This window comes from Rhineura floridana, chromosome 21 (genome assembly GCF_030035675.1).
Source record: "Rhineura floridana isolate rRhiFlo1 chromosome 21, rRhiFlo1.hap2, whole genome shotgun sequence".
Taxonomy (NCBI): Eukaryota; Metazoa; Chordata; class Lepidosauria; order Squamata; family Rhineuridae; genus Rhineura; species Rhineura floridana.
In genome coordinates this window covers 8,108,949-8,135,558 of record NC_084500.1, presented here as the reverse complement: position 1 = coordinate 8,135,558, position 26,610 = coordinate 8,108,949, and the positions used below count along the sequence as shown (strand labels likewise).

The 26,610-nt window shown below is 44.5% G+C and overlaps 1 protein-coding gene across 2 annotated transcripts in view; it reads left to right on the top strand.

The window, feature by feature from the left end:
- Nucleotides 1-11,308, top strand: part of CALN1 (calneuron 1) — a 171,741-nt gene extending 160,433 nt beyond the window's left edge. For both annotated transcript variants that reach the window (XM_061605127.1, XM_061605128.1), the window contains exons 5-6: nucleotides 2,535-2,688; nucleotides 6,131-11,308. In XM_061605127.1, coding sequence (XP_061461111.1) covers nucleotides 2,535-2,688; nucleotides 6,131-6,258 — 282 coding nt within the window. In that variant the 3' untranslated portion in view covers nucleotides 6,259-11,308. The remainder of the gene's footprint in view (nucleotides 1-2,534; nucleotides 2,689-6,130) is intronic.
- The last annotated feature ends 15,302 nt before the right edge of the window (nucleotides 11,309-26,610 follow it).

The window sequence follows — 26,610 nt, the reverse complement described above, 5'->3', positions numbered from 1 at the left end:
AACTGGGCATATAAGGGGTAAGACGGTCTTTCAGGTATCCTGGTCCCAAGCTGTATAGGGCTTTGTAGACCAAAACTAGAACCTTGAACTTGGCCCGTTAGCAAATGGACAGCCAGGACAATTCTTTTAGCAGCGGGGTGACATGTTGGCGATACCCTGCCCAGTGAGCAGTCTCACTGCTGCATTTGCATGCTTTGTATGCAGAAGGTGCCAGGTTTGATGCTCAGCATCTCCAGGAATGTATTTATTGCAAGGGTGGAGAACCCCAGGCCTGGGGGGGCCAAATGTGGCCCTCAGGGCCTCTCTACTTGGTCTTCGGGACACTCTCAATGGCCCTCCTCCATACTCTCCTTGGGTGCTTTTGCCTGCCTAGAAGGTGTCCGTGCACTGTGGCAATGCCTCCTACTCACCTGGTTAAAGAGTATATATGTGTGTGCCTAGAAGCCTTTGAGTTTCTTCCTGGCTGAAATCTAGCCTCCTGTACAAAGGTAACATTCACATCCATTGCTTCACCAACTTTTGCCTTTAGGAGCCCAGGAAGTCGCCTTATACTGAGCCAGACTGTTGCTCCATCTACCTCAGCTTTGCCTACACTGACTGGCAGTGGCGCTTCAGGGTTTCAGGGAGGGGTCTCTCCCAGCCATACCTGCAGAGGAGACTGGCGGTTTTGATGCCAGTGAGCCGGTGAATACACTCTGGGTTTTAGTCTGAACGTTGAAAGAGCTGTCCAAGGTGCTCAACCTATTTTGAAAATTTGAACTAAAACCCGGAGCAGAGTCACTGCCCCGCTGACATCGGAGCCACCAGTCTCAGCTACTTATCTAGAGATGCCAGAGATTGAATGTGGGATCTGCATGCAAAGTACTCTACCACTGAGGTATGGCCAGGAAGGGAACGTAGACGTCAGGCTGATTAAGGTTCCCCACCCCCTGGTGTATTGGGATAGGTATGCAAAGTCAAGTAATACTAGACGGAATGGGAAAATAACTGCAAGACATCTCGATGTAGCAAGGAAGTGTAAGATGGCGTGCTCAACTCCCCTGCCTCATGCTCTTGTCTCAGCACCCCTGCATCCCAGCCAGGTGGGCCTTGGGCATGCTTTCTCACCCGGCCTATGTAGAATAGAATAGTACATTAAGCCTGAGAAGCTTTGTTTATGTAACACAGATGAGATAAGAGAGGCTCTTAATTGGCAAGAATAGACAGTGGATGCCAACAGATCATTAGGGAGGACATTTTCACACACACTGCCAAGCGCTGGGAACTTGGCCTTCAAAGACAGCTGCAGTGAATCAGGCTGCTACAAAGCAAGGACACTGACAAACAGAATAGATAAACAAAGGCAGAAGTGTGAGACCCAAATTTAAAAAAATCCCCACAGGTTGTTGTTGTTGTTATGTGCCTTCAAGTCGAGTATGACTTATGGTGACCCTATGAATCAGTGACCTCCAATAGCGTCTGTCATGAACCACCCTGTTCAGATCTTGTAAGTTCAGGTCTGTGGCTTCCTTTATGGAATCAATCCATCTCTTGTTTGGTCTTCTTTTTCTACTCCCTTCTGTTTTTCCCAGCATTATTCTCTTTTCTAGTGAATCATGTCTTCTCATTATGTGTCCAAAGTATGATAACCTCAGTTTCATCATTTTAGCTTCCAGTGACATTTCTGGTTTAATTTGTTCTAACACCCAATTATTTGTCTTTTTCGCGGTCCATGGTATGCACAAAGCTCTCCTCCAACACCACATTTCAAATGAGTTGATCTTTCTCTTATCTGCCTTTTTCACTGTCCAACTTTCACATCCATACATAGAGATCAGGAATACCATCATCTGAATGATCCTGACTTTGGTGTTCAATGATACATCTTTGCATTTGAGGACCTTTTCTAGTTCTCTCATAGCTGTCCTCCCCAGTCCTAGCTGCCTTCTGATTTCTTTATTGTCTCCAAGTATAGCTAGTTAAAGTCACCCAAGTCCAGAGGCTCATTTGGGTATAAACAAGGCTCCCTAACTCAGTGTGGCATAGTGATTAAGGCGTTGGACTACAACCTGGAGACCAGGGTTCGAATCCCCACACAGCCATGAAGCTCACAGGGTGACCTTGGGCCAGTCACTGCCTCTCAGCCTCAGAGGAAGGCAATTGGAAACCCCCTCTGAATACTGCTTACCATGGAAACTCTATTCATAGGGTCGCCATAAGTCAGAATCTACTTGAAGGCAGTCCAACTGACTGACTGAACTCCTGCTCAGAGAGCTTCAGCACAGACCCAGGCCGGTTGGGCATGCTGGGATCTCTCCATCATGGCTTGTTTGGGCCCCCCAACAACTGAAAGGAGAATGTGGGTTATCTGCACTCATTAGCTGCTTCATCTGTTTATTGCCTTTCTGCCATAAACCACCAGCTGCTATCTCAAATAAAGCACTGTAAATTTTCTTTCTTCACAACTCTGTTTAATCGCCTTTGAAATCAATCCTCAAACTTTCTTGCCTCTGGCAAAACAGAAAGTCTAACTAAGCTCTCATTGACTTCCCCAGTTTGACATGCAACGGATAACTCTGGAGGAGTTGAAGCATATTCTCTACCATGCATTCCGGGACCACTTAACAATGAAAGATATTGAAAACATTATCATCAATGAGGAGGAGAGCTTAAACGAGAACTCTGGCAACTGTCAAACAGAATTTGAAGGTAAGACTCTTTTACCGATCTTAATTAGGACAGTTTTCTCTCTCTACTGCACTCCCCACTTGGCCATGTGGTCTAAGGCATTCTTAGGCAGGGATATTGCCAAAATTCTCATGTGTTGGCATTCTAAATCTCCTGGCCTCATTTCTAAAGGGAAATATATGATATAGGAATTCTCTGGTTTGAGTGTTACAGAATCATGGACAAAGGGACCTTGGAGGCCATGCTGTTGCTGTTGTTGTTGTTTCGACTTATAACCTCCCAGGGCAGGTAACAGCAATTTAAAATACAACATTAAAAACAGTTCAGAACAAATTACAATGACAAGAATAAGGTGGGCCCTTAAAATATGCATCCGAGGTGTCCAAGGTAAAGCGGTATGTCTTCAGCCCACGACAAAAACTGCATAGTGGAGGTGTGACACAACTCTGGGGGGAGGGAGCTTAGCCGCTGCCACAGAGAATGCCTTTTTTCAGGACCCGTTCTCCTGATGCAAGAGGGTCTGTAGGGACGTAATTGGCCGTATTCCTGTTCAGCGCAAGAATTTTTCAACTACAAGATGTCAGATGGCTATCCATCCTCTGCTGAAATACCCATCGCTTCCTGAGACAGTCTGTTTCCCTTATTCTCACTGTCAAATAGCTCTTACCCTTCATGAGTTTCTCCAAATCTTTAGTGCTCTCTGCAATCTCCACCCATTGGCTCTAATTTTGCCCTCTGGGGTAAAAGAAAAAACGTCTGCTCCATCTTCTGTGGTACCCCCCGTCCGATGTTTGAAGCAAAAGTAATCTTGTCTTCTCCAGGCCCACCTCATTCAACCATAAGAGAATTTATTGTTCAAATTATTTTAATTGTTTAGAGAGCTTTTTCAAATGGAGCACCTGAAGTTTAACAGGAATGGGGGCCTACCTGATCTCTCATACAAGAAGGAGGTGCACAGAGCTGGATGTGGGGCTCCTGGTGGATACTAGCCATGCCTCCAAACCATGGAGGAACCATTAACAACCTAAGATCTTGGTGACTGGACAGGGATATAAACAGTCAGGTGGTCCTGAAGGTATCCCTGGAGCCAAGTTGTTAAGGGCTTTCATTTCATTTCAGTGGGTCTATTCTCTGTAGGACTTAGTTGAATACAACCCAACTACTCAAGAGTAGACCCACTGAAATTGATAGAGCATTGGGGAGCATTACTCGAGTCCCTGGGTACTCCAATATGGGGTCCTGCAGGGTTCAGTTCTGTCCCCCATGCTCTTTAATATCTATATGAAGCTGCTGGGTGAGGTCATTAGGAGATTTGGAGTGCGTTTCCAGCAATATGCTGATGATACACAACTCTACTTCTCCTTTTCATCTTCTTCAGGTGAGGCTGTTAATGTACTAAACCGCTGCCTGGTCGCGATAATGGACTGGATGAGAGCTAATAAACTGAGACTCAATCCCGACAAGACTGAGATGCTGTCGGTGGGGGGGCTCTCTGCCCAGATGGTTGATGTCCGACCTACCCTAGATGGGGTTACACTCCCCCTAAAGGAGCAAGTCCGTAGTTTGGGGGTCTTATTAGATCCGCTCCTGTCACTGGAGGCTCAGGTAGCCTCGGTGGCACGGAATGCGTTCTACCAGCTTCGGCTGGTAGCCCAACTACGACCCTATCTGGACAGGGAGAACCTCGCCACAGTTATCCATGCTCTGGTAACCTCTAGATTGGACTACTGTAATGCACTCTACGTTGGGTTACCTTTGAAGACGGTTTGGAAACTTCAGCTGGTGCAGAATGCTGCGGCCAGAGTTCTTACTTGGACTAAAAAATCTGACCATATAACACCTGTCCTGGCCCAACTGCACTGGCTACCAATATGTTTCCAGGCCAGATTCAAAGTGTTGGTTCTTACCTATAAAGCCCTTAATGGCATCGGACCGCAATACCTGGTGGAACGCCTCTCCCGCTATGTACCTACCCGTTCGCTACGCTCGATGTCGAAGGCCCTTCTCCAGGTTCCAACTCATAGGGAGGCCCGGAGAGCAATAACTAGATCTAGGGCCTTCTCAGTGGTGGCCCCTGAATTATGGAACGCCCTCCCTGATGAGATATGCCTGGCACCTTCTTTGTTATCTTTTCGGCGCCAGGTAAAGACCTACCTCTTTGCCCAGGCATTTTAATTTTAATCTTAATTTTAATTGTAATCTTATTTTAATTTTTGTCTTCACCTGCTTTTAAAATGTTTTTATAGTTGTATTGTACCCACACTCACCTGTATTTTAAATGTGGTTTTATTCTGTTGTACACCGCCCTGAGAGCTTGTCGCTAAAGGGCGGTCTAAAAAAAAAAATACAATAAATAAAATAGACCTTGCTTTGGTAATTGACTGGATGAGAGCCAATAAACTGATGCTTAATCCAGACAAGACTGAGGCACTGTTGGTGGGTGGTTCCCTGGGCCAGATGGGTGGGGCATTGCCATATCTAGATGGGGTTACACTCCCTCTGAAGTACGTAGGAACATAGCTTCGGGGTGCTCCTGGATCTGTTATTGTCACTTGAGACTCAAGAGGCCTCAGGGGCACAAAGTGCCTTTCATCTGCTTCGACTGGTGGCTCAGTTGCATCCCTTTCTGGTCCAGGACAGCCTAACTTCAGTTGTCTACGCTCTGCAGTGTGTTACACTTGGAGCTGCCTTTGAAAACGGTTCAGAAGCTGGTGCAGCATTTGGTAGCCAGATTGTTAACCGGCATAGGATGGTCGGAACATAGAAGACCTTTTCTGGCACGATTGCACTGCCTCTTTGACCATGAACCAACCCGGACCTTGCATTCTTCATCTGAGGCCCTTCTCTGCATGCCCCTTTGAGGGTGGAAGGTGGCAAAATGAGAATGGGCCTTTCAAGTGGTGGCTCTCTGCTAGTGGAATGCTCTTCCCAGAGAGGTATGCCTGCTGCCATCATCATCTACTTTTAGGCACCAGGCACAAACCTTCCATTTTACCTGGGGCTTTGACCCTTAGTTTGAAGGGCTTTCGGTATCAATGGCCTTTTTTAATGTAGCAGGTCTTGCAAGACCTGCCTTTATTTTACTGATCTGTTGTTAAATTGCATACTGTTTTAATGGGTTTGTTATAATTGGTTTCAATGTTATTGTTTTAAGTCACCTTTGGGTTGCTTTGCAAGGAAAGTGAGTAATAAATAATAATAATCAGTTATGGCCATTAATTAATAGTAGGACTAATATTGACTACAACCCATTGAAATTAATGAGCATGACTAATGTAGGTCCATTAATTTCAGTGCCTCTGCTCTGAACAGAACTTAGTTGGATACAACCCAAGGTAGCTACAAACTGATTCTCATTGATGGCTGAGCTATCGTATGTGTGATGCACAATGTATATAAATCATAAAATTGATAAATAACTCTAAAATAACTGTCACATTTTTCCCTTTTTGTTCTCTCTTAGTGCATTCTCAAAAACAGAACCGACAGACCTGCGTACGGAAAAGCTTAATATGTGCTTTTGCCATGGCCTTTATCATCAGCGTCATGTTGATTGCAGCCAACCAGATCCTACGAAGTGGCATGGAGTAGCCATATAACACTGTGAAACAAATCAATCCACGCATGCGCATGCTGTCCGGTGAACTTTTCTCCCTGATCAACTTTAAAAATAAATGGGGAAAAAAAGGAGGAGAGATCACATGAGCGAGCGAAATGTGGATGCGATAAACAGTTCAACTATGAACCCCAGGCCATCAGCATACCTGTAAATCAACTATATCCTCTTGGCAGGGACATTAAAAGGGTTGTCTTAATGCTTTAACGTTTTTTGTTTCCTAATGCAATAATTAAAAAGAAAAAACAACCCATAAGAGCCCTGAGTAATTTTTTATTTTATTTTTTGGCGTGGTGGCAGAAGTTCAGAAGATGGATCTCCATTCAGCCAGCGCTATAGATCTGGTGTCCACCCAGAAAACGTGACACAAACTGGACACAGATGTGCGGCCAGCAATTTTATGGACACTTTCAAGCATCTATTTGTTACGGTCCAACTTTCCAAGCAGTTTGAAATCAACTGCAGCAAGTTAAAACCATGGGTTTTGGCGTTTTTTTGTCAGCCATCAGTGGTTCTGTTTGCCCCACAGGCTTTGAGGGGAATTGTACAGGGATGCTCAGAGGCATAATGAACCAGTTGTGCCATTCAGAGGATTGTGTTCATTTGTTAAACATAAAACTGTAGCCCACCACTGTTTATGTTTCATTTTTTCCCTTCATTTTTTATTATTGCACTTCACCTGACCACTGCGTGTTTTTTTTATCAGGGCTTTTTTAAAATAAAATGCAGCACACTGGGTATTTAAGGGCAATGCAAAGTCTTCCCTACCCCATTTTGAGACAGTGCCGTACAAGATGCCTTGAGCCAATGTATAAATGGCTTCACATTTCATGTACATTCAGTTTACTGATCTTACTCTACTCCAATTTATTCAAATGTTTCTGAACCTGGGGTAATATCCGACTCAGTTTTACTCAGTTGGATACAACCCAGTGAGGTCTATTCTAAGTCCCAATCAGAGGAGACCCATTAAAATTAATGTTGTTATTATTATTATTATTATTAAATTTATTTATACCCCGCCTTTTGGCCAAAGGCTGTCAAGGCGGCTTACAAAGAAAAATAAACACAAGTATAAAAATACATCAATAAAAGCAATACAATTTACAAAAATTAAACTAAATAACAGATAATATTATTAAGAAAAAAATGTCCATTTTCTGGGCATGTTAGTCATGCCCATTAATTTCAGTGGGTCTACTCTTAGCAGGACAAGCATTGGATGCAACTCCTAGTTGCCATTTGCTCCCGTTAACCTTTTACAGCATTATAGTTATGTACTTACAGATATAAGTAGAGGAGACATTTTGTAAGAAATAAAAGAGATAAGAGGAAATGATTTGGGGAGTGCTTTGTTTCTGGTTAATAGCCAGCACTTTAGGGAGGCAGCCCAAAGTCCCCATAATGCTTTGCCAGAGGGACTCACCAATTAGAACCTAGTAGCCTGATTTATGGACCAGGGTGGCAGCTTAATGAACCCTGACCAGCTTTAGCTTTGGCAAAAGTGATGACAGAGATTGAGTTTCCAACAACCCATGATACTGTAGCTACCTGTTGAGGCAATCCTAACTAAGAGAGACATCGTATGCCTTCTTTCTTGGGAGTAATCCCCCTTGAGAGATTCCCTGAATGTGTGTTTGTTGCTATATGTTTTCCTTAACATCTCCAGCTGAAAAAATATATAAATGTAAGCATATGTATATTATACAATTAATTTATATTGAAAATTGACACCCTTTCAGACCACCACCTCATCTGTGCAAATGTATCTGTTGATCTGAAACATGCACGTGCTACTTTTTCACAAATATTTTCCAGCCGGTCAACAAAAGGGAAAGCAGGTAAGATCCAAAGTTAGCTGTCCATGCACAAGAAGGCTTCCTTCCATCCATGGAAGTCTTTTGATCTAGTGGCAGAATATAGTTTTTGCACGTACAGCTATGTTGTGGACGGAATAGGTCTGGACAAATAGGGATGGGGGAGAAATTTGATTCCGTTCAAATTTAAATCTGTCAAATTTGCACTTTCCAAAACAAAATGAGACCTGAAACACAGCGTCCTTCTAAATGCACACATCTCTGAATTTTGCGGCATTGTTTTCCAACCAAGCAATGCTTATAAAAATACATTTATTGGGAGAAAGTGTGCATAAAACAAAGATATTAGTGAAAATAACATACCAAAAATAACATTAGAAGAAATTGCTTGCAAAAACTGCTCATTAGTCAAAAGTTCATACAAAAATGTGTTTATTCTGAGAAAGTCACACTAAAATGCTGAAGACATTTCATGAGGACTTTTTTTAAAATCTACAAATTGCTGCAGGAGGGTGGAGAACTGAATTTAAGACTGGCAAAATAAGAAACTATCCAAAACTGACAGATCCTTCCATCTCTCCGTGCAGGTGTTGGGGGGGGGAGATGCTGATTTAAATACTGTTGCAGGCAGCTCAGGTGAATAGACCGAAACATCAGCTGTCAAAGTCTTAAAATTACCCTGATTGTAAGCCTCATTGCTAAGCCACTGGATTACAAAGTGGGTCAAAAATTACTAAAATATATGCATGGCTATTATTCAACCCCAACCACTAAAGAGTTTTGTTTCAATATAAAGTGGCATATAAATTGTCCACATTAATAAACCCCAGTAGCAAATGGGAATGATGTTGAGGAATGAATTAAATGATCAGCAATAGGAAGAGTTGTGCATGGATGACCTCCTCTGCATTTGTCCTGGCTTTGTTCCTTTTGGGTATATTAGAAAATCCATGCTGTTTTATTCAGATGTGTTAGTGGGCACAATAATTGCATGGGTTTTACTAACACTTTGCTAATACTTTTTTACTCTGTTTCCCCCCACCTCCACCCCCAAAAAGCCTGGCTTGATGTCAAAAGATGGTCAGGCATCAAAATGAAAATTACATACAATAAAACAAAACAGAGTCATTTTCCCTGTGCCGCTTGATTCTATTATTGTGGCCTAGGTCTTGATTCTACACACCTGTGAAAAAAGATGCACAGATATGCATTCTAGCTTGGCTAGACTAGTCAATCTTTGACCAGTTAGGTTTAGCAGTACTATACAAGAGGAGTTATAGTTGAGTGGTAGATAATGCCTTTTGTATCTACAGGTAGCAGAGCTAGGAAAGACATTTGCCCCAGATGCTGGAGAGTATGTAAACCATACTGCAGGTGTGGGGCACCTTTGGCCCTCCAGATGTTGCTGAGTTACACCCATCATCCCTGGTCATTGGCCATGCTTGCTGGGGGATAATGGAAATTGTAGTTCAGCAAGAACCAGAAAACCAAAGGCTCCACACCCGCTACACTGGGTAGATGGACCAAGCATCTAAAGGAACTTCAAGTATTTATATTAATCACATCCTCTCATTTTTTTAAAAAAAGTGCATATTAGGCAATAGTAGTTCACCCCCAAGATCCTCCATGGCGCAGAGTGGTAAGCGGCAGTAATGCAGCCGAAGCTCTGCTCACGGCCAGAGTTCGAATCCAACGGAAGAAGGAAGTCGAATCTCCGGTAAAAGGGGTCGAGGTCCACTTAGTCTTCCATCCATCCGTGGTCAGTAAAATGAGTACCCGGCATATGCTGGGGTGTAAAGAAAGGCCAGGGACGGAACTGGCAATCCCACCCCATATATACGGTCTGCCTAGTAAATGTCGCAAGACGTCACCCTAAGAGTCAGAAATGACTCGCACTATAAGTGCAGGGACACCTTTACCTTTAGTTCACCCCCACAAAGTAGAAATCAATGCAAGCCAAGTTCCTAGAAAAATACTTTTGTCAGAGGTGGAATCTTTGGCACACCCAGTCTACCTTTGATTTTATGTGTGAACCAGAAATTTTTTTAAAAAAAAATATATGGAAGCTAGTTGATTAAAGTCAACTATGTCACAAAATGCAAGAACACCACCTGGTCAGGTTGTTGCGGTTTACTCCAAGAATTATAAGGATTTTCTGTTCTTCAAGGCCAGAGCAGAAAAATGGGCTAAAGCCTTCACCCTAAATCTCACAACTAGGATGTGGGAGAAATTCAATTCTGTTTGCATTTAACAGTTGGTGTATGGAATTTGCACTTTCCAAAACAATATGAGAACAAAAACACAGCCATTCTTTGAAATTCACACTTATCCAAATTTTGTGATACATTACTCCGACCAAGGAATGTTTACAAAAATGCATATATTAGGGGAAATGTGCACATAATATATATATATATATTAGTGGAAAAATTTTTACAAATATATTATATTAGGAGACGTTACTTGCAAAAATGTGTATGTTAGCCAAAAGTGCGTACAAAAAAAGGTGTTTATTAGGGGAAATTCACATTAAAATGCTGAAAAATTTTCATGAGGATTTTTTAAAAAAGAAAATCAGAAATTGCTGCAGAAATCTGCAGAACTGCATTTAAGGTTGGAAAAATAAGGTCTGAGAGAACCGAAATGGACATATCCTTCCATCCAGTTCGTAACTGAATATTATGTTGAATGTAGGGGTGGGGGATAATCCCCCCACCTAACTTCCACTCATTCAGTTAAAGGTCTGAATGCAGCCTGGGTTTCTGCAACCGTATATATGATCGCAGACTCATACACAAGTTTCTGATTGTATGTGGGCTCTTGGCTGAATGTAAAGAATCCTTACCTTAGACAGCATATATGATTCCTCCTGTCTGGTGAATGTGCGCAAAGGGCTCTCATCCATCTTCATTCCTGAACTTCTGACCATGTTTCATTTCCTCCCATGTTGACGCAACATTATTTCAAATAGAAGTGCAATCAAGGTGGAAATTGTGGCAAACAAACCTTGGTACGGTTTTTAAAAAGGAGTAAATTTTAAAAATGATATTCCCCTGCATGCTACTTTTTTAAAAAAGAAGAGTTATTTTAATATATACACACATTATATATAAATATATATATATATATATATATATATATATTATTGCACTGTACAAAGTATATAAAGGGAAGATACTGCCATATAACCTATCTATTTAACCAAACAGCACTGTAAATATCTTATCTGTATAAAAAAGAAAAAAAGTCTAATTTTAATCACTTATGCAATAGTAATAAAGTTGCTTTCTTCTTTTGAGTCCTGGTATCTTTTCCTCCCTTCCTCCCCATGTCCTTTCCATCAAGAGACAGCAGTTGCATTCAGATATGATAAACCATGGTTTACTGTGATGGGGGTAAGCATGTGCAATCTCAGACTAAAGGTTGTATCCAGTGTTAGTCATACTCTGTGTACACCCATTGAAATTAATGGGTATGATTAAATTAATGAAATTCCATTAATTTCAATATGTCTATGCTAAATAGAACGTATTTGTTCCCCCTATCATCTCCTCTGGTGCAGCCACAAGGAGATTCCAGGCTTCCTATCTGAGGTTAACTACAGTTTACCCAAACCATAAAATGAGACTAGGTTCCAACTATTAGAAACAAGATTGGTAAGAAATATTCATAAGAACATAAGAACATAAGAAGAGCCTGCTGGATCAGGCCAGTGGCCCATCTAGTCCAGCATCCTGTTCTCACAGTGGCCTACCAGGTGCCTGGGGGAAGCCCGCAAGCAGGACCCGAGTGCAAGAACACTCTCCCCTCCTGAGGCTTCCGGCAACTGGTTTTCAGAAGCATGCTGCCTCTGACTAGGGTGGCAGAGCACAGCCATCATGGCTAGTAGCCATTGATAGCCCTGTCCATGAATTTGTCTAATCTTCTTTTAAAGCCGTCCAAGCTGGTGGCCATTACTGCATCTTGTGGGAGCAAATTCCATAGTTTAACTATGCGCTGAGTAAAGAAGTACTTCCTTTTGTCTGTCCTGAATCTTCCAACATTCAGCTTCTTTGAATGTCCACGAGTTCTAGTATTATGAGAGAGGGAGAAGAACTTTTCTCTATCCACTTTCTCAATGCCATGCATAATTTTATACACTTCTATCATGTCTCCTCTGACCCGCCTTTTCTCTAAACTAAAAAGCCCCAAATGCTGCAACCTTTCCTCGTAAGGGAGTCGCTCCATCCTGTTGATCATTCTGGTTGCCCTCTTCTGAACCTTTTCCAACTCTAGAATATCCTTTTTGAGATGAGGCAACCAGAACTGTACACAGTATTCCAAATGCGGCCGCACCATAGATTTATACAACGGCATTATGATATCGGCTGTTTTATTTTCAATACCTTTCCTAATTATTGCTAGCATGGAATTTGCCTTTTTCACAGCTGCCGCACACTGGGTTGACATTTTCATCATCCTGTCCACTACAACCCCGAGGTCTCTCTCCTGGTCGGTCACCGCCAGTTCAGACCCCATGAGCGTATATGTGAAATTAAGATTTTTTGCTCCAATATGCATCATTTTACACTTGTTTATATTGAATTGCATTTGCCATTTTTCCGCCCATTCACTCAGTTTGGAGAGGTCTTTTTGGAGCTCTTCGCAATCCCTTTTTGTTTTAACAACCCTGAACAATTTAGTGTCGTCAGCAAACATGGCCACTTCACTGCTCACTCCTAATTCTAGGTCATTAATGAACAAGTTGAAAAGTACAGGTCCCAATACCGATCCTTGAGGGACTCCACTTTCTACAGCCCTCCATTGGGAGAACTGTCCGTTTATTCCTACTCTCTGCTTTCTGCTTCTTAACCAATTCCTTATCCACAAGAGGACCTCTCCTCTTATTCCATGACTGCTAAGCTTCCTCAGAAGCCTTTGGTGAGGTACCTTGTCAAACGCTTTTTGAAAGTCTAAGTACACTATGTCCACTGGATCACCTCTATCTATATGCTTGTTGACACTCTCAAAGAATTCTAATAGGTTACTGAGACAGGACTTTCCCTTGCAGAAGCCATGCTGGCTCTGCTTCAGCAAGGCTTGTTCTTCTATGTGCTTAGTTAATCTAGCTTTAATTATACTTTCTACCAGTTTTCCAGGGACAGAAGTTAAGCTAACCGGCCTGTAATTTCCGGGATCCCCTCTGGATCCCTTTTTGAAGATTGGCGTTACATTTGCCACTTTCCAGTCCTCAGGCACGGAGGAGGACCCAAGGGACAAGTTACATATTTTAGTTAGCAAATCAGCAATTTCACATTTGAATTCTTTGAGAACTCTCGGGTGGATGCCATCCGGGCCCGGTGATTTGTCAGTTTTTATATTGTCCATTAAGCTTAGAACTTCCTCTCTCGTTACCACTATTTGTCTCAGTTTCTCAGAATCCCTTCCTGCAAATGTTAGTTCAGGTTCAGGGATCTGCCCTATATCTTCCACTGTGAAGACAGATGCAAAGAATTCATTTAGCTTCTCTGCAATCTCCTTATCGTTCTTTAGTACACCTTTGACTCCCTTATCATCCAAGGGTCCAATTGTCTCCCTAGATGGTCTCCTGCTTTGAATATATTTATAGAATTTTTTGTTGTTGGTTTTTATGTTCTTAGCAATGTGCTCCTGAAATTCTTTTTTAGCATCCCTTATTGTCTTCTTGCATTTCTTTTGCCAGAGTTTGTGTTCTTTTTTATTTTCTTCATTCGGACAAGACTTCCATTTTCTGAAGGAAGACTTTTTGCCTCTAAGAGCTTCCTTGACTTTGCTCGTTAACCATGCTGGCATCTTCTTGGCCCTGACGGTACCTTTTCTGATCTGCGGTATGCACTCCAGTTGAGCTTCTAATATAGTGTTTTTAAACAACTTCCAAGCATTTTCGAGTGATGTGACCCTCTGGACTTTGTTTTTCAGCTTTCTTTTTACCAATCCCCTCATTTTTGTGAAGTTTCCTCTTTTGAAGTCAAATGTGACCGTGTTGGATTTTCTAGGCAATTGGCCAGTTACATGTATGTTTAATTTAATAGCACTGTGGTCACTGCTCCCAATCGGTTCAACAACACTTACATCTCGCACCAGGTCCCGGTCCCCACTGAGGATTAAGTCCAGGGTTGCCGTCCCTCTGGTCGGTTCCATGACCAACTGGTCTAGGGAATAGTCATTTAGAATATCTAGAAACTTTGCTTCTTTGTCATGACTGGAACACATATGCAGCCAGTCTATGTCCGGGTAGTTGAAGTCACCCATTACTACCACATTTCCTAGTTTGGATGCTTCTTCAATTTCATATCTCATCTCAAGGTCTCCCTGAGCATTTTGATCAGGGGGACGATAGATCGTTCCCAGTATTAAGTCCCTCCTGGGGCACGGTATCACCACCCACAACGATTCTGTGGAGGAGTCTGCCTCTTTTGGGGTTTCGAGCTTGCTGGATTCAATGCCTTCTTTCACGTATAGATCAACTCCGCCACCAATACGTCCTTCCCTGTCCTTCCGATATAGTTTATATCCAGGGATAACCGTATCCCACTGGTTTTCTCCATTCCACCAGGTCTCCGTTATGCTCACTATATCAATGCTCTCCTCTAAGACCAAGCACTCCAGTTCTCCCATCTTGGTTCGGAGGCTCCTAGCATTAGCGTACAGGCACTTGTAAGCAGTGTCTCTCTTCAAGTGTCTTTGGCACTTGTGGTTAGGCCTGTGGTAATTTTGCTCTTCTGAATTTATATCCTGTGCCCCTGCTCTCACAATGCCTACTTCTAGGCCTACCCCTTTTAAAATTTCATCATTTCTTTGGTTTTTATCCCAGGGGGGAGGTTTATTCCGAACCGGACCTTTCTCAGCTCCTGTCAGGTTTCCCCCCTCAGTCAGTTTAAAAGCTGCTCTGCTACCTTTTTAATTTTAAGTGCCAGCAGTCTGGTTCCATTCTGGTTCAAGTGGAGCCCCTCCCTTTTGTACAGGCCCGGCTTGTCCCAAAATGTTCCCCAGTGCCTAACAAATCCAAACCCTTCCACCCGACACCATCGTCTCATCCACGCATTGAGACTGCGAAGCCTGTCTGGCTGGTCCTGCGCGTGGAACTGGTAGCATTTCAGAGAAAGCCACCTTGGAGGTCCTGGCTTTCAGCATCCTACCTAGCAACCTAAATTTTGCTTCTAGGACCTCACGGCTGCATTTCCCCATGTCGTTGGTGCCAACGTGCACCACGACCACTGACTCCTTCCCAGCACTGCCTACCAAACTAAATGACGGGCGATATCCGCAACCTTCGCACCAGGCAGGCAAAACACCTTGCGGTCTACACGCCCATCACACACCCCACTGTCTATGTTCCTAATGATCGAATCACCCACTACAAGGATCCCTCCACCCCCTGGAGATATATCCTCGGCACGAGAGGATAGCTGCTCATCCCCCAAGGAATGGGTCCCTTCTAAGGGATCGTTTCCCTCTTCCTCAGCTGGATGCTCTCCTTCCCCGAGACCATCGTTGTCCATGATAGCAGGAGAGCTATCATCGTTGGAGTGGGACACAGCTATAACATCCCTGAAGGCCTCTTCCACACACCTCTCTGCCTCTCTCAGCTTTTCCAGGTCCGCCACCTTGGCCTCAAGGAAATGAAGTCGTTCCCGGAAAGCCAGGAGCTCATCTACTCACTGGGTTGAAATCCACCTAGTGGAATGTCAGGTGGCACAGAAAACTGCTTAAATCTGCTTCTGCACTCTTGAGAGTGTCCTCAAAATAATTTATAGGTGCATCTGGCACCACTAAGTCAACACCACATCAGATGTTAGCCTTTATGCACCACCAAGTCAAGCTCTAGCAGTCTCAATTATAATTGTAACTCTCTGCTGTCAAAGACATCCAAGACTCTTGTGCAAAGGAGACTGTTGGCACTATTTCTAGCTGCAGATCAGAAAGATATTGCCGAAAATCAGAAACAGTACCCATGGTTTGGTTGGACCATGATGCAAAAGCTCGTAAGTCAATAAGACTTCACAAATGTTTGAGCACAATTTATTTGTAGAACCTTGGTACAGGTTCATTTGCAACAAAATACACTCCTGGAATGTTTTGAAATTTGCCTGCTTCATAAGTTGGCTTGTTTCCAAGAAACCATAGTTAAGATTAAACCACAGTTTCCTGGGTTCGTCCAAAATGCAAGTGAAAGCTTGCAGAGCCTGAAGCATGTCGAAACAATGGTTTTATCGTGACACCTAAATGCACCAACTAACTACCCAAGAGTTGCCAAACCAACAGCCCACCAAGTTGGGCATCCTGCATGCCATAGTGACCATATTGGGAAGACCACAAGCAGAGAACGGAGATAATTATCCCATGCTGATGTTTGTGTACTTTCTCCCACCACCCCACCCCATGGCAAAGATTAAACTTCATCTTAATGAGGATATACTGTTTATTCGCATTGGCAGAGTCTAAAGTCTTCCAGCTGCTCCACGCTCCAGATTTTGGTGTGCTGGGGCAGCCTTTCCCAATCTTTGGGTCCCAGATGTAGCTGGACTCCAGTTCCCATAATTCCTGGCCAATGGCCATGCTGGCTGGGGCTGATGGGAGTTTTAGTTCAGCTACATCTGGGGACCCAAAGGTTAGGAAAGACTGCTCTAGGGGAAACCCTCAGGGGCTAGGATCTTGGGTACAGGAGATATAAGCCTTACCAACGTACTCACTGTGAGGACAGGGCTCCAGATGACAGCAGACTCCAAGCAAACAGAAGCAATGCAGGGAGAATCCATCTAGGTCCACAAACAATCCAGAGACAAAGTCGGGCAACAGTCCAAGGTCAGTATCACAGGAACTTCAGGCAAGGTACAATACAGCAAGGCAGGGAGACCGGAATCAGGAACTAGGAGCCAGAGAGATGTGTTTGCCGCAACTGGAAGGCTCAAGAGGTGTTATAGTATATGCTCTGGCCTCTTGAATCACACCCTAACCACAGCTGCTGCCTGTCAAGGAGCATCAGGGAGTGCTTTCACACAAGCGGACGAATGACACTGGGTCCATAGATGCATACTGTGCCATTGCTCTTGAGACTGAGGTGGGGTGGCTTTTTAAAAATGGAATCCACCAGTGCACAGAGTACCAGCACCTCTTTATTCTTCTGCCCTTGGTAACCATGTTATGCTGGCACTCACAACGCTTTTATCAAGGTATGAGTACCAGCTCATTTTTACCACACACACAAAAATGCATAGCTACCTACAATTTCAAAAAACAAGCATGCACACGGAACAAGTCCCTGGGAGGCCCTGTCTACCACCCTATATGTGTAGTGCAGGCAGAAGCCACTAACTGAACATGCCAATGCAGATCCTGGGAAAGTGCGGTAGATGGAGTGCCCTCTATGACATATTGTGGAGACATAAAAAATAATAAATGCAATCTATGGATAATGGAGCTAGAGAGGGTGTAGTGCGTCACTCAAGTACATTACCAAATGTGGTTACCCAACAGATTGTGTAACAAGCGTCAGCTGTTGCACGACAAGTTTCCGCTCACACAATTGTCACAATGGATTCCTTTGTTGCACAACCTTTAAAAACTGCAATGTGTAGCACAAGCGCTCTTATATACCAGCAGACAGAAAACTTTGGATACAACCCAGAATCACATTGTTACTGGGAAAGGCCCATAGCTTTGCACGGACATTCAATCCCTGGGGGCTGGAAAAGCCTGGACTCCTGTAGAGACAATACTAAGCTAGAATAAGCCCTGGGCTCCTGATGGGCACTGCCTATTATTTATTGATTGATTATTTGATTTATATCCCGCCCTGTTTAAATTACCCCTTTATTCCAAATCACAAGGATTGGAACATATTTTTTCAGAATGATTTGAAGCCAAAGACCAAGGTGGGTGCACGTAACAGAAGCCAGTCTCACCTGTTCAAAAGCAATCAATGAAATGTTCACCACCAGAGGGCAGAAGAAGTCAACTCATTGTTGATTTGGTACTGAAAACTGCCATTCCCATTTTCACACTGTGCATCATCAAAGTTTACTTAATGTATTTCTATGTTGCATTTCCTTTTATATCCATACAATTTATATATTTCTATACGATATGTATGGAAATTCTGTTTTATTTTATTTGTATTCACAATGTTTTATTACATTCAGTCAAAGAATCTTCTTGCTGTAACATGGCAACAAATGGCCACAAATGACAGAGTACTAATGAAAAAGAAGAGATTTCTTATTGAAATATCATATGCAAAATTAGCACGATTCACTGACATCCTGGAAACGATGTTCTAAGTGTAAACAATGTTTTTTGTTCCGTATTGAGTGAAAATTGTGGACATGGATCCTAAGATCCAATCTGTCTTTTGTAAACAGCTTTTTTTTTACAATCAAGCGGTATGTAACTTTTAATACATAAAAATGCTTATTTCTAATCATGTGGCTGCATCAGTTTTTCAAGTCCAGTTTTGGCATGAAAACTGCCATGGTGATTTTTCTTCCCAGGTATCATAATGATGTTTTACAAACCAGTATTTGAAGTGTTCCTGTATTTGTGGGGGGGTGGGGGGTTGCTGTCCATTCAACCCAAATCCTAAACATTTTGATTCATGGTTGGGGGGAAATAAATGGAATTAAAAACAATACAGCACCTCAATATTTATATTGATTTTAGGCGCTGTCCATTTTTATTCCTAAACCAGAGCTAGATATGTGGCAAAAACTGCTGAACACGTTTACACAGCGGAGGCTGGCCCATCAGGGCAAATGGGGCATTGCCCCACCACCCTCAGCCAGCCCCCACCTGTCTACCTTCTTGCTTGCCTTCAGTCAATGGGTGGATCTGCCTGTCAGCTGTAGTCTCACTGTTGCCCCTTGCAGCAGGGAGGAAGAGGATGGGAACTAGACTTTGTTGGCTCTGTGTGTCTTTGGCTCCAGTTCCATCTATTGTTTGGGCTTCCTGCCTTCCACCCCACCAGTAGGATATAATGGCAAATTCAGAAGTGCAGGGTCCCTTCATGGTAGTCACAGCCACACACACCCTTTTTTGCACCTGGGATGAGAAGCAGATCCTTGTTCATGCCTTCTCCCACAACAACAGATGTCCCTAGGAGCCAATCAGCATGAAAGGAGGATGGTGTTAGCTACTGAAAAGAGTCTTCTCAGTGGCTCACTCCCCTCCTTTCTCTCTGATCAGTTCCAATCAGCAGGAAAGGACAAGGAAGCTTGTTAGAAGACTCTTCTCAGCGACTCATACACTCCCTTTTCATGCCGATTGGTTTGTAGGATGCTGGAGACATAGGGACCCTGCTGGGACCTGGCTCCCAAAGAAGTGAGGGGTCTAAGACCCCCCGAGACCCTGGACAACTAAACCCCTGGACCCCACTGTATTTATACCTAAGGAAAGTAGACCAGGCTAAGTACTAATGTAATGCACAGAAAGGAGGGAAAGGGGGAATTAGGAATATGGTGCCAAATTTTCATTGGTATTATGAGACATTTCAGATACATCAAGTGATACCTATACTGTAATACCTTATCATAAAAGGAAACAATGGATTGATATGGAAACATCAAAGACTGGCATAGGTAAGAGCAGGGCACTTCCTTGTACCTTAAAGTGCCAAATTGAACTCAAAAATTGTAGATAACCCATTCCTTAAAGTTACAGCTATCTCCCCTTTAACACCCTTTTATTCTGTTCCACCCACTGTTTCATAATGCAGATAAACATAAATGGATTTATAAACTGAGAGCTGAAGCATAGTACAAGTGGCTTATATTGTATAGGTGACATAAGACAATAGTCAGGATGACAATATAAAGATTAACTTCAGGAGTTAAAATTAGAAGCAGTTAAATAGACACCAAAGATAGCATTTTGGCTCCATTCCTAGAGTGAAAAGTCAAGTTAAATCCTAACTGACATGGAAACAGTTATACAGTCTTACAGTTCTAGCAGCAGAAGTCTAGTATCAACAATAGAAACACTGATTGAAAAAGCAAATGCTGGTACACTAGATGGATTAAAGTGATTTAGAGAACACTGACAAAAGAATTGCCATAGTAGCAGCAAGACAAGTGATTGCTAAGAACTGGAAGTCAGTGAAAGTAAGTGAGATTCAAACAACGACATGGAGACATTTGGCAAACAGCTTTCTTGGAGAGACTGACTAAACAAATACATGCAACAAGAAATGCCAGTTCTGTTCATGGCTTTATGATAAACGGTTTGGGGTGACGGATGGGACCGTATGGAGAGGTCAGCTCAGATAAGAAACAAGGGAAAGAACGAAATTGGTCCATTGGGCGACCCTGTACATACTCCTGGCTTTTGAGCATGACTCCTCCACTGGCTTTGTGAATCGGGAGCCAGATGCCCAGAGATACAATGCCAATGGTGGTGGCTGGTGCTCATTCGGACTGGTCACATAGAAGGCAGGTAGCCCAAACGGCATGTTGAGCCACACCCCGTGGCCAGCAGAGCCAATGGATTCTATTTGTGTCCCTGTCCTCTTCTTAAAAACGTAAGAAGAGCCTGCTGGATCAGGCCAGTGGCCCATCCGGTGCATCATCCTGTTCTCAGTGGCCAACCAGATGCCCATGGGAAGCCTGCAAGCAGGACCAGAGTGCAACAGCAACTCTCCCCTCTTGCAGTTTTCCAGCAGCTGTGATTTCAAGGGTAACACTGAGGCCAAGAAGGAGTGAGCTGGCAAGCACTGCCACCCCCTGGACAGGTTGTAAGTAGGAAAGAAGGAAGGTGGGGGGCTCAGGCACTGCCCCATTTGCCCTGACGGACCAAACTCTACTGAATACCAGAGGAGAATGGCAAGAAGGCAGCAAAACAACAACAAAAATAACCCAACAAAAACAATTCAGGATTTATAAATGGCAAGACCACTCAGCGCTCATCAATTTGCTAAAATTTATTTGTAGGAAGAAAGAAAACATCCACAGCATCTGCATATGCGCACCACTAGTTTGAAAAATCCAAGACAACATGGGGAACAAGTCAAAGGAAAGAAAAGCTAGAGGAACCTTGAAGGGGAAAGAATCCCAGTTCTGGACTGTGAGACCCAGTGCCTGTAGAGGGAAGAGGACCATCACCGCCCAGGGAGGGAGAGCCATCTGCCTGCTTGTGCTGCTGCTTGGCTATCATCACCGCCCTCTCCTTCTTGGGCTCCTGCTCTGCAGGTTGGCACCTTGCAGGACCAGGCCCCAGGTACTCAGCCAGCTGTGGCCGATATTGTTCCACCTGTCCCTTCCTCGGAGGGGATACATAAGCCAGCTGACTGAGGTGGCTCCTGCTTTGTTTGCCTTTTTGTGGGTCTTGAATCATGTGCCTGGGAGAGAGGATTCAGAGCCAAGTGGGGAGACTTGAGGGGCCCCCAATTAGTGTAGTGACGGGTAGAGGGAGATATGGCGTTGTGAGGAGGACTTGCCAGATAAGGGGAACGCGGCCCAGGCAGTTAACGTCTGTGCCTTGTTCCGGTCCTCCCCACACCTGCAGGTTTGTTGGTTGCCCTATCAGCCAGCTCTCAGGCCTCCGGATGCTGCTCCTAAATGCCAGATCAGTGCATAATAAGATCTCCCTCATTCACAATTTAATTGTGGATGAGCCAGCCGATCTGGCATGTATAACCGAGACCTGGGTGGGTGAGCAGGGAGGAGTCAGTCTCTCCCAGCTATGTCCACCAGGGTACCTGGTTCAGCATCAGGGTAGACCTGAAGGTCGGGGAGGGGGGGTTGCTGTGGTCTACAGGAGCTCCATCTCCCTCTGCAAGCACCCTGTCCATGTGACTACTGGTCTGGAGTGTTTGCACCTTATGTTGGGTCAGCGGGACAAACTGGTGATTCTGTTGGTGTACCGCCCACCCCACTGCCCAACAGACTTCCTAGCTGAGCTGACGGAGATGGTCTCGGGTGTACTGTTGAGATCCCCCAGACTGTTGGTTCTGGGGGATGTCAACATTCATGTCGAGGCCGCCTTATCTGGGGCGGCTCAGGATTTCATGGTCTCCATGACAACCATGGGACTGTCCCAATACGCCATTGGCCCAACACATGTAGCAGGGCAAACTCTAGATCTGGTTTTTGCAACTGGACATGGAGTTGGTGATCTGAATGTGGGGGGCCTTACATCAGTCCCTCTGTCATGGACAGATCACAGCTTGCTGAAGTATCACAGCAGCTTTTCCCCTCTGCAAGGGTGGGGGACCTATTAAGTTTGTCCACCCCCAGAGACTAATGGATCTGGATGGTTTCCAAAGGGCTCTGGGGAGTTTTCCGGCTGATAGGGCTGGCACTCCTGTTGAAACCCTGGTTGAATTGTGGAATACAGAAATGACCGGGCAGTTGACATGATTGCTCCTGATCGCCCTCTCCTGTGTAGAGCTCATACGGCTCCATGGTATACCCCAGAGCTGAGAGTGATGAAACAATATCAGAGACGGCTTGAGTGCAGATGGAGACAAACTCCTGGTGGATGCAATTATACACTGGTAAGTGCCTATGGTAAGCTGTATTTAGGGGCAGTAAGGGCAGCAAAAAAACAGTATTTTGCTGCCACTATCAAATCATCAATCTGCCGCCCAGTGGAGCTCTTCAGAATTGTCCGGGGGCTATTACACTCTGGCCCCCAAGGACATGGTAGAACCATCTGAGGCCCACTGTAGTGAATTTGCTAGGCACTTCCAGGATAAAATCTTTAGCATCTGCCAGGACTTAGACTCCAGTGTTATAGCAGGTGAATCAAGAGAGGTATCCAGAGCACAGCCTTGTCCTGATTTCTTGGAAGAGTTTCAGTTGATGCAGCTTGAGGACATTGACAAGGTGCTTGGACAGGTTCGTGCAACCACTTCTGTGCTGGATCCTTGCCCTTCTTGGCTAATAAAAGCTAGCAGGGATGGAACAGCCAGCTGGGCCAGGGAAGTGATTAATGCCTCTCTGCGAGAGGGGGTGGTCCCTGGCTGCCTGAAAGAGGCAGTAGTGAGACCACTCCTGAAGAGACCCTCCCTGGACCCAGAAAATCTTAATAACCATAGGCCAGTAGCAAATGTTCCATTCCTGGGCAAGGTCCTTGAACAAGTGGTTGCAGGCCAGCTCCAGACACTCTTGGATGAGACTGATTATTTGGATCCATTTCAGTCGGGTATCAGGCCTGGTTTTGGCATAGAAACAGCCTTGGTCGCCCTGTATGATGACCTTTGTCGGGAGAGAGACAGGGGGAGTGTAACTCTGCTGATTCTCCTTGATCTATCAGCTGCTTTCGATACCATCGACCATGGTATCCTTCTCAGGAGACTGGCTGAGTTGGGAGTGGGAGGTACTGCATTGCGGTGGTTCCGCTCCTATTTGGCAGGTCGCCTTCAGAAAGTGGTGCTTGGGAACATTGCTCGGCACCCTGGACTCTCCAGTATGGGGTTCTGCAGGGGTCACTTCTGTCCCCCATGCTGTTCAACATCTACATGAAGCCGTTGGGTGCGGTCATCCAGAGCTTTGGAGTGCGTTGCCATCAGTATGCTGATGACACACAGCTCTATTTCTCCTTTTCATCTTCTTCAGGTGAGGCTGTCAATGTGCTGAACCGGTGCCTGGCTTCGACAATGGACTGGATGAGGGCTAATAAACTGAGGCTCAATCCAGACAAGACTGAGATGCTGCTAGTGGCTGGTTCTTCTGACCAGATGGTGGATGTCCAACCTGTCCTGGATGGGGTTGCACTCCCCCTGAAAGAGCAGGTTCGTAGCTTGAGGGTTCTCTTAGAATCATCTCTGTCACTTGAGGCTCAGGTAGCCTCGGTGGCACGGAGTGCCTTTTACCAACTTCGGTTGGTGGCCCAACTACATCCCTATCTGGACAGGGATAACCTGGCTTCAGTTGTCCATGCCTGGTAACCTTCAAATTAGATTACTGCAATGCACTCTACGTGGGGCTGCCTTTGAAGATGGTTTGGAAACTGCAGCTTCTGCAAAATGCAGTGGCCAGATTGGTAACAGGGACCAGATGGTCCGAACATATAAAACCAATTCTGGCCTGCTTGCACTGGCTGCCTGTATGTTTCCGAGCTCAATTCAAGGTGCTGGTTTTGACCTACAAAGCCTTACACAGCTTGGGACCACAATACCTGATGGAACGCCTCTCCCGATACGAACCCACCCGTACACTATGCTCAACATCTAAGGCCCTCCTCCGGGTGCCTACTCCAAGGGAAGCTTGGAGGGTGGCAACAAGGGGGAGAGCCTTCTCAGTGGTTGCCCCCAAATTATGGAATGATTTCCCTGACAAGGTGCGCCTGGTGCCAACACTGTTATCTTTTCGGCGCCAGATCAAAACTTTCCTCTTCTCCCAGGCATTTTAGCATGTGTTTTATACTGTTTAATTTTTAAACTGTGTTTTAAATTGTTTTTATAAGATCTGTTTTAAATTGCATTTGTTTTAATATTTTTAGTTACTGTAAACCGCCCAGAGAGCTTCGGCTATGGGGGGGTATACAAGTATAATAAAATAAATAAATAAATAAATAAATATAGCTGCTTTGACAAAGAAACGGTGTGTGTGTGTGACAATTTTATGCAAACATGAGTCACAAGGGCCTTTAATGCCTCAAAGTCACTTTTTTGAAGTTAAATTGACATCAGACATGCATGCAGCTTGCACAAAACAGAAGGATCAACGAAGTGCAAGTTTGTGCAAGCTGGGCCTTGGGCCATTCCCCACTATGGTAGGAAACTAAGCAAAACCCTGGCATACTACCATACCATTTCCTGTCCATACTTGTCCCTCTATGATGGCATCAGGCCCTAGAGATGCTGCTGAGACCTCTAACTTCCATCAGCCTTAGTCAGAGTTATCTTGTTGCATCCACCAACATTGCAGGCCACAAAACGTTTACTCCAAAACGGAGACAACACCATAGCGTTATCACTGTTTGCCTGTAATTAGTCAAGACACTCTCCCTAATTTTTGTCTTTGGTGGAGGGGAAAATCAGGGTCCCTAACTTAAATCTCTGAGCAAGAGGGGTGAAGAAGAGATCTGCCATGACTGTTGAAAGCTGCTTGTACAGTCAATCCGCCCAGACAAAACATATCCACCTATGTAGATCTACCCAGCATTAAGCCCTAGAGACCGAGTCCTAGGAAGACTAGTTGAAGGGCATGGTTGTAAGTAGGAAGGGAAGCAGGTGGGGAGGGGCTCAGGGAGCAGGTGCCCTTCTTCAGGTTCCCCTGCCTAATGTTCAGTGGTGGCCTGGTGCCCATTGGGACTTTTGGGGCAGAAGGTAGAGTGCCCAACAGTAGGTGGCGCCAGAGCCGATGAAAGGCAGAGCCAACTAATTCTAGTTTTATTCCTGTCCTCCGCACTGATGAGTTTTACAAGGGGCAACGCTGACCCTGAGGAGGAGGACCAGGGCCACCAACACCTGACTCAGATGTAAGAAGAAAGCAGGCTGATAGCAGCTGAGTGAGCCTAATGTTCCAGCTTCCACTGCTGATGCGGGAATGCGGGTGGTTCCTTAACAGAGAGGGTTTTTCAGGTAGCGCCACCCTCTCTGTGGAATGCATTCCACAAAGAGACTTGCCTGATGCAACCATTCCCAGGCCTTTAATACTCTTTGGGAACTTTTCATAGATTTGTAGACCAGGTGTGAAATTTGCCTCTCTGAGCTTCGCGCTGGTACTACATTTTTAGCAGCTGCACCAGTTTAACCTATCAGTTCCTGACCTCCACACATGCACAGACCACTTGAACGTTGCAGGGGGCCTTCGTAGGGCCATTTAATTAGCTTTCCACCTGTTGTAGCAATTGTAAAGCAGCGTGCTAGATGCTGTATGATTTTACTTTTATTTATTTTGCTCCTTTACATTTCATATATATTGTATTTTATTCTATTGCCATTTGAATCCCACAGACTTGGTTAGGCCTCATCTTGAGTACTGCATCCAGTTCTGGACACCACACTTTTTATTTATTTATTTATTATTTTATTTATATCCCACCCTTCCTCCCAGTAGGAGCCCAGGGCAGCAAAAAGGATGTAGATAAACTGGAACATGGAACTGGAAACAAAGCCCTATAAGGAGAGACTGAAAGAACTGGGCATGTTTTGCCTGGAGAAGACCAAGGGGAGATGGGAGAGCATTCTTCAAGTACTCAAAAGGTTGTCCCACAGAAGAGGACCAGGATCTTTTCTCCATTGTCCCAGAAGTTCAGGACATGGAATAATGGGCTCAAGTTGCAGGAAGCCAGCTTTTGGCTGAACATCAGGAAAAACGTCCTGAATGTTAGAGCGGTATGACAGTAGAACCAATGACCGAGGGAGGTGGTGGGCTCTTCAACACTGGAGGCCTTCAAGAGGCAGCTGGACAGACACCTGTTGGGGATGCTTTAAATTGGATTCCTGCATTGAACAGGCGGTTGGACTTGATGGCCTTATAGGCCCCTTCCAACTCTACGATTCTGTGATTCTAAATAAAAGCAGCAATACAAATACAATTAAAGAACAATATG